This window comes from Meleagris gallopavo, chromosome 1, assembly GCF_000146605.3.
Source record: "Meleagris gallopavo isolate NT-WF06-2002-E0010 breed Aviagen turkey brand Nicholas breeding stock chromosome 1, Turkey_5.1, whole genome shotgun sequence".
NCBI lineage: Eukaryota > Metazoa > Chordata > Aves > Galliformes > Phasianidae > Meleagris > Meleagris gallopavo.
In genome coordinates this window covers 19615310-19624059 of record NC_015011.2, presented here as the reverse complement: position 1 = coordinate 19624059, position 8750 = coordinate 19615310, and the positions used below count along the sequence as shown (strand labels likewise).

Here is an 8750-nt window from a genome sequence, read left to right as displayed (position 1 = left end):
GTTTCCTCTGATTCTGAGGAATGCCACTCACCAGACCAGGCTGCTCAGGGCCTCATCCAACCTGGCCTTCAATGCTTCAAAACTGTCAGGAGTGTTTTAAAGACTGATCACAAGGACCTAGTAGCACCTAGTGTGGCTATTGCCTCTTGTCATCCTGCACAGTGCATTTTTCATGTCACTTAATTTTTAGTGTTTTGTAATTCAAAAATAAGTTCAGTAAGATGAATGTATGAAGGTCTGTGCTTGCTAATCTGCTGCTAGCAATTGCAGATAGTGTTGCCCACATTTTAAATTGAGAATTTCAAAGTATTTTATTTGAAGAACTTTTAATTTATTGAATAAATAGCGAATTAAAGAAATATTTTTCTTAACGACGGAAAGGAGCAAACGGAATCTTTTTGTAATCACACAGTTTGATGTCACAAGTAAAATATAAAGGGATCATTTCAGTTCTTGTTCTCCATAACAGATGGCATTTAGCTGTGCTGTATGGCACTTGTATCATTTAATGCACAGTAAACAGTGGGTTTCCCTTTTGTGCAAATGCCTGTTTAGTGTCCTCCTCAGTGGGATATCTCCACATGTCCGAAGTTAAGCACACGCTATATGTCAGCAAGAGCTGTGAAGTTCAGGATGTACCTGTTGTTCATTTATTACTGGTATTGCTTGAGAAAATGTCATGAGAATTGTCTTTGAATTGTGGTTACTGCTGCCTAGCTTCTCCCACTTGCAACCCATGAGTGGAAGGTAAAAGAAGACAAAGGAGCGAGAATCCCTGGTAGAGCAGAAGTTTCTCCAGTAAAACCCAGTGAACATGGGGAGAGCTTTGAAAGGAAGTGTTCTTTCAACGTGGACTTTCTTTTCTTGTAGTTCAGCTTATGATACCAAAACAAGACAGAAGGTGGCAGTAAAAAAGCTTTCAAGGCCTTTCCAATCACTTATACACGCAAGGAGGACCTACCGAGAGCTCAGGTTGCTGAAGCACATGAAGCATGAGAATGTAAGTGAAGAGCGAGTGCTATCCCTTCAGATTCTTTATGACACAAGTTTGTCATATAGGTGTAATTTCTATTAGGTACAATCTTATTAGAAAAGTGCATACAACTCTTTCTGGCTACACAAGATACCTGAACGTGGATTCCTCACCTGTAATGAAGTTATTGGACTGTAAAGACTTCCAGTATAATAATGCCTTTTTACTGCAAAATGATCTACTTTGGTCTTGGAGGTTCAGCTAATGGAATCTGATGGAAGCTTTTCTGTAATGTGACATTACATTTCCTGACTTTCTCTGATTATCTACAGTCCCGTTCTGCTTTTTGCAATTAATAGGTTTTTTAATTGGTCATGGAAATAGTTGAGTCCCTACCTGCACAAACTGCCCATTTTGCAGGTTACACTGAGTCTTCAAGATGAACACATGCCATGTGTTTGTAAGCTTCCTGACAAAAATTCTAAGCACTGACAATAGTAATTGTGTGTTGCTTTCCATCTTTCTAAAAATAAAATGTAAATTCTCTTGTCTTTCAGGTTATAGGATTGCTGGACGTTTTTACACCTGCAACATCAATAGAAAATTTTAATGAAGTGTAAGTAACATTTTAAAATAATTCTGACTAGTTATTAAGTAACCAAGTAGTACTGTTTGTAGAAAGGAAGCATATACTTTTGTAGTAGATTTGAAGCTAAGTTTGGTTCTGTATGAAGAAACACAACAACTTAAAAAAGAAAAAAATCCGTAAAAAGAAAAGCAAGATGACAGGCCTCATTGTTGTACTTTGTGAATGATGGTTTATAAGACTGCAGGTATCTCATAAATGTTTTGGTGTTGCATAAATGCAACTTAAAGCATATTCAGTTCAATTATTTGTTATCTGTAGATTGTATTTTTCAAAGGCAGATGGGATCACTCAGGAATGCAGGAAGGTATTCTGTTGGCTGCCTTAGATAGGATAAATTATGTACCTGGAGAACCGAGAGCTAGTTGTAATTTGGTGTTACCCAAACACACCACATATACTGAGTTGCTCTTGGCTTACATCTGCTATAAGCAATTACATAAACAGTTTAGACAAGGAAATACTAACAAACATTTTTTTTCTCCATGAAAATTAGTGGCCAGGCTCCTCTGGGGCAAAATTATGCAAACAAGAACTTAGAATGATAGATGCATACTTTTGTCCCAACGCTTTTTTTGCTTCTGAATATTTCTACAAGAATTATGAAAAAAATAAAATAAAATCCAGTGGAGGTAGGGAAAGAAATTACACAAAACATTCAAAACATTCTTATTTCAAACAATTTGATGTTGAGCTCCATCATCAGATATTCCTCACAGGAACTGTAGTTTAGAGGCCCCGAGCTCCCACTTCTCTGTTAGTCAGAATCCCTATTCATCTTCTCCCCTGATTGAACTGCTCTAGTATTTCATGGAGAGAAAAACAGAAAAAAGCTTTTAATGTGCCATAAAGATTTTTTTTCCCCCACATTAAATCTCATAGCTGTGATTCCTTTTTTAGAGCTTATAGCTGACTGGAGGGACATAAACCATACATGAGTAGAAATTGGAAAAGGAATCTAAACAGGAGTGTGTAGTTTACTCATTAGTTGTACTTTTACATTCTGCCAATCTCAAATGGGGAATGTTTATTTGTTTTTTTCTGTGAGGTCTGTTTTATTTTCACAGGTATCTTGTGACAAATTTAATGGGTGCTGACCTAAATAACATTGTGAAGTGCCAGAAGTTAACAGATGACCATATACAGTTTCTTATATATCAGTTACTTCGAGGACTTAAGGTATTGGTTCAATATAAGGGTATATATGAGAGAGCAACCAAGACGTTGTGGTAATGAATGGTTAAGTACTCAGAACACTTCAGTTTGTGTTGGGAGTGCTCAGATAGCAGCAAATATTTCAGAATTTTTGATTATTTTACTAACCAAAAATAAAGCGCCATGCCTGCAAATGGTGACATGTGCAGTGCACATGGAATATTTCCATCAAACACTGACTTTGAGTCGGTCTATTTAAGCTATTATTGAAGGAGATTCACTTGTTACATGGTCTCTCAAGTGAAGGTGTTTAGTAGCACACATTGTGTGCTTCAGACATTTTCTCTGTTAAGGGAAAGTAATGAAAAACTTATGAAGAATGTGAAATTGTTAAAGCTTAACACTGCAATTAATTCACATTTGTGCTTTGAAAGACCTGAGGCAGTTTGAGAAAAAATACAGCCCTGATATTTGTAGAGAGCATCTCATGGGTGGGGAAATAAGTGAATTGGTTGGATTGATTGGGCAACTTTAGGAAGTAGTAGTTCATTCTAGCAATATACAGTGTTACTCAGGATCACTTAGGATTTATTCTTCATGTAAATTCATTGTTTCCTTTAATCACATTGTTAAAGTTTATACAACTCAATCGTGTAGGCAATTGGCAATGAAATTGTAGCAAAAACTTTCTGAAGAACTAAAATATGTTTCATTTTGCTGACATTAAACATGAAAGTGTCTATAAACAGCAGAAGATTTAGGAAATGCTTTGTAGTACTAGATGATAAACATTTTCCTCAGCCAGTGCTGAGTGTTTTTTTCAAGGCATATGCAAAAAGAGAAGAGAGCTCAGCTGCTGTAGTAAACTTCATAATATTTGAAAATTCTGACATGGAAAACAACTGTGTGTTTGAAAGCAAGCAGTGTTGAAAAGCTCTGAGATGTTTACTGTGTGGTTTTGAGGAAGTCATCTGTTGCCTGAGAGGATAATTCTTATTCATGCTTGTGGGTTCTGTCAATTTAAGTGCAGATTTTAGTGAAGAAGAATTGCAGAACTGAGCCCTTAATTGCTTTGTCTCATTTACTTAAGTTAATAGCTTAAGTAGGAAGATGAATCCAGAGTTAATTATCCAACTCAGTTTTGAATATGACTGTGTTGTGTCAGAGCTAAGTAACAGTTGTGCTCAAAAGTGAATATGCATTTCAGAAATGCACTGTCTCTGTTTCCAAGGGGAGGGGTTGCTTGTTACTTGGAATTGAAGTTCTCACATCTCATTTAGCTGAACGTTTGATCAGAGATAACTCCCTCTAAGCTGCCGTCATTACAGCTTTAGCCCTTATACCTGGACTGATGGGTACATGGGTACATCTGTCTGGGAGTACACAAGTACAGGCTTCAAGCCCTGCAGATCCCATTGGAACACAGGAGAGGCTGGTATGGCAGGCAGGTAGAGCTGGGTGGTGGTACTGCAGCAGCCCTTCTCAGCAGCACCGTACGCAGTTAATTCTGTTGCAAGCAGCATTCTGGTTTCCTCTGCATTCAGCTGTTTACAGTTATTGTGAAGAGCATTTAAATGTGTCCCTGCCCCACTGATAAACAGTGTGTAGGCCTGGAATTGAAAGAATGCAGTCTTGTTTTCTTTGGGTTTTTCCCCAGTTGATATAAACATTTTTCGTGCAATCTTCACTCCTGAAAGATGGTAGTTCTTCTTTAGAGAATGGAAGAGTATGTTTCAGAGCTCCTACTGGTCTTTATCAGTAAGATTATATAAGTAAATTGGCTGTCAGTCTTAACAGTTGAACTATAGCCAGTTACGGGTTAAACTTTTCTCAGTCTTTGAGATCTTGTATTATACGTAAAATATCAGAGACACTAAATAACCAGTGAAACACCACTTTGTGTCCCTCCTGAAAGTGGATCTGAAGCAATGCCTGGATGTCTGTTCTGGCCACTATCTTGTCCAGGGGAGCAAATAGCTGCCGCCCACATTCAGTGTTCATAGTATGGAAAAAAAAATTGTATTACTTAGGTGTCAGGCATCCTGTTCCCAAGGCCACTGACTGTACTGAGAAGCCAACTGCAGAAAATGGCCATCTAGGTAAGATTGGAATATGTCTCAGTATTTTCAAATTTTCAAAATGAGAAATTTTTGATGGAGAATTACTTCTAATTCTTAGAAGCTTACGACAGTGTTTACAGTTACTTTTTCTGAAATATCTATCCCTGGGTAAGATAAAGCAGATAGGTTTTGAAATTAGTCATTTCCCCATCTGCCTTGAATGTGTAGTGTGACATAAATCTGTGCTGCATATAAAACCATCAGGTCCAGTAGCAAAAAGATAAAGCAAGTGACCTACATCTTCCTAACGTCTGACTTCCAATTTTACCTTTTTTTCCCCATGTTGTTTCACAGTATATTCACTCAGCTGGAATCATCCACAGGGTGAGTTCATTCATTGCTATAATAAAGATGAATGGAGTGTGTCCCTCCATGTGTCAAAAGTGTTATTAAGACATATTTATAATATACCTTAAAAGGCTAAAATGGTACCTGACTGATTCTCTGTGTTCTGGTACAGGACCTGAAGCCCAGTAACTTAGCTGTAAATGAAGACTGTGAATTGAGGGTAAGAATCATTCTGTTGTAATGAAGACTGCGTGAGGAATCATTCTATTATAATGAAGAATGTTTTAATAGCTTTCAGTGTTACAGTTCTCTAAGGAAAACTTTTATTTGCCAGTTTTGTTTCTGATTCCATTAATTTTATATGCTTACTACTGTTGTTCCCTGGCCATAGAAGCATTTCCATGAACATGTTTTCTCCCAGATGTGAGTTTATTATCACCACAAGTCTCCTTACAAAGCGTTCCTCCCTACTTCCTCGCAGACAGAACATAGACATGCTCTATCTAGACACATCTCATGATAGAGGACTTAATTTGGTATCCCTTGCACTTTTAAGCTATGATGCCTACACATGCCAAGTTTAGATGAGGCCATGTAGCAGCTTTAATTTTTATATCTATAGAATATACGAGTTAAATTTAATAAAAATGTTATGAAAGATGCTGGTATCCCCAGGTGCAGTCAGCATTAACACCAAAACAAAATAAACCCATAATTCACACTGTTCAGGTACTATGTTAATTCACATCTCTGTATAAATACATTCCTTTCTGTATCCATGTGATGCAATATTAACTAATAGGCACGAGGCTCTGAAGGAAAAAGGGGAAGTTGCTTTCTAAGCCTTAAAGCTTGAAAATGAGTAGCTTAGCATTTCTCCATGACATGTTTCTTTCTCTGGCTGGGATTCTGCTATAATCACTTTATTCCAGCTGTGAGGGATTTAAATTTCCAAATATTGTGAGAACAAAAAAGAGAAATGCAATAGTGAGTAAGAGCAATGCTTTTAGGTTTCGTGCTAGTCCTGATCTGTTGTAAGAAACTGTAGTTCCTGTTTGGGTTAGTGAGAGCTGCAGATGCTCAGCAATTTTCATGATTATCCCTTTAATGTTTTTACGCGTATATGTTCAGCATCTGTGAAATGTTATCGTTCATCTGGTTCTGATCATTCACTTTAAAATGTGTGCCATGCTTTTGTACTGTAAGAACCTTTTAATCTTGTTTTCTATTATTTTATCTGTCCACATTTCTTCCTATATTGTTTTTTTACTACATTGTTGTTTGCTTTCTTTATAGCTTTCCTTCCTCTAATACCAAATTATTTTGTAATGGAACAAACTAGTGGACATTTCCAAGTACAAGCAAGAAGGAAATAGAAGCAAAAAGATGTAGGACATGTTTGTGTATACACATTTGATAGAAGACATCAGCTATAAAAAAAAAATTTTGCTGACGCTTACTTATATTAATGGAGATGTTGGTATTGAAGTTTCAAGCCCTTATTCATGCCTTATTTGTCTCATGTATCTTTTTATAGAAATATATAATAGTCTTAATGTTAATTAGAAGTAAATATGTTTATGTGTTTGTTTATACTTTAGCATTTTTCTTTAGACTTTTTTATCATTATATTAGATTATAAATGCATAATTTTGAATTATATTCTTAAAATGTTTGTGTTCCCAGTGAAAAGGATTTGCCATCAGGTTAATAGATAACACTGGATCTCAGCATGGGATTGTGACTGGTTTTATTCATGTTTCTGTTTGAAGAGATGCTGAATAGTCAGGTAGCAAACAGCACTGAACCTGAATATTACCCTTTCAGCACCTCTTAAAGTGTGGGATACCTCTTAGCTCCACAGTTAGTTGGACATGGATTAATTTAAAAATGGAAAGAAAGAAATGAGCAGAAAAAATTATTTGAAGTAACTTTCTGTCAATGTAAATTCACTAAGAGAGAACGTAAGGAAGGGAACATTCTGCCATCGTGCCTATGAGTTATGTGTACCTAAACTGAGCCCTGCTGTTTCACTGGGGGAGCTCTATCAAAAACAGATGGCACATGATGTAAATGTACCTTGTTGTGCAGGATATATGTTCCCCTCCTAGTGACATCAGAACACTGCTTGATTTGGGTAAATGCTGCCTGCGTGCAACAGTGCTGAAAGCAACATGAGACGAAAACAACGGAACTTCTGGGGTTTGTGATTTGCTTGCCTGGTCTTTAAATGCTTTAAATGTCCAGTGGCATTTGCTGTTGGCACTTCATACAAGTGTTCCCAGTTGGCAGTGTTTCATTTCTATAGCAACAGTGCTTGTTTTTCAAAAAGCAAGAGGAAAACTGAACATTAGGCAAGGTGTAAAGTTTTTCTTGGAAAGCAAAGGGCCAAACTCATCACTGTGGAAGTATCTCTATGATCCCCATAGACAGCACACAGCAGGGAGAGCAGAGGAGCTCATGCACAGCATTGCAGTTTTACTTCACTGGTGGAGAGATACTTGGGCTCAGATATGAACCATCATAGAATGGCTTGGGTTGCTGGGGACCTTAAAGATCCTCTTGTTCCAGCCCTCACTGGGGTGGTAATGGGGAAGATCAGTATCTATAACAAAAGTAACAAAAGCTATTTCTATTTATTTTTATCATTCTGTAGATTTTAGACTTTGGTTTAGCTCGACAAACCGATGATGAAATGACAGGCTACGTTGCAACAAGATGGTACAGAGCTCCAGAAATCATGTTGAACTGGATGCACTACAATCAAACAGGTAGACTACAGAGACTTCTACAGCTGATATAGTATATCTATATGGAAACAACTCCACTTAATGATGTCTTTGAGTCATCCTACACATTTCTCTCTTCTATTTTTGACAGTTGACATCTGGTCTGTTGGATGCATCATGGCAGAGTTATTGAAAGGGAAGGCCCTGTTTCCAGGAGATGATTGTATCCTTAAGTAAAAGCAGAAAAATGCAGCTATAGAAATACTGTACAGTTCTTCTATTATCACAGAATCACAGAATCACAGAATTGTAGGGGTTGGAAGGGACCTCTAGAGATCATCGAGACCAACCCCCCTGCCAAAGCAGGTTCCCTACACCAGGTCGCACAGGTAGGCGTCCAGGCGAGACTTGAATATCTCCAGAGAAGGAGACTCCACAACCTCCCTGGGCAGCCTGTTCCAGTGCTCCGTCACCCTCACCGTGAAGAAGTTCTTACGCACATTCGTGCGAAACTTCCTATGCTGCAGCTTATGTCCGTTTCCCCTCGTCCTGTCTCCACGTACCACTGAAAAGAGACTGGCCTCACCACTATGGCCGCCACTCCTCAGATATTTATAAACCTGGATCAGGTCCCCTCTCAGTCTTCTTTTCTCAAGGCTAAACAGACCCAGTTTACTTAGCCTTTCTTCATAGGGGAGATGCTCCAGGCCCTTCACCATCTTTGTGGCCCTCCGCTGGACTCTTTCCAAGAGATCCCTGTCTTTTTTGTACTGGGGAGCCCAGAACTGGACACAGTACTCCAGATGAGGCCTTACCAGGGCAGAGTAGAGGGGGAGGAT

At 38.1% G+C, this 8750-nt stretch overlaps 1 protein-coding gene across 2 annotated transcripts in view; it reads left to right on the top strand.

The window, feature by feature from the left end:
- The first annotated feature begins 799 nt into the window (after positions 1 to 799).
- The window catches only part of MAPK11 (mitogen-activated protein kinase 11), a 22605-nt gene continuing 14654 nt past the window's right edge, over positions 800 to 8750 (top strand). Inside the window, exons 1-7 of one of the 2 annotated variants that reach the window (XM_019612196.2) lie at positions 800 to 1000; positions 1531 to 1589; positions 2687 to 2798; positions 5189 to 5218; positions 5355 to 5402; positions 7839 to 7953; positions 8063 to 8134. In XM_019612196.2, coding sequence (XP_019467741.1) covers positions 815 to 1000; positions 1531 to 1589; positions 2687 to 2798; positions 5189 to 5218; positions 5355 to 5402; positions 7839 to 7953; positions 8063 to 8134 — 622 coding nt within the window. In that variant the 5' untranslated portion in view covers positions 800 to 814. The remainder of the gene's footprint in view (positions 1001 to 1530; positions 1590 to 2686; positions 2799 to 5188; positions 5219 to 5354; positions 5403 to 7838; positions 7954 to 8062; positions 8135 to 8750) is intronic. The other variant, XM_019612197.2, reaches the window with a different exon arrangement.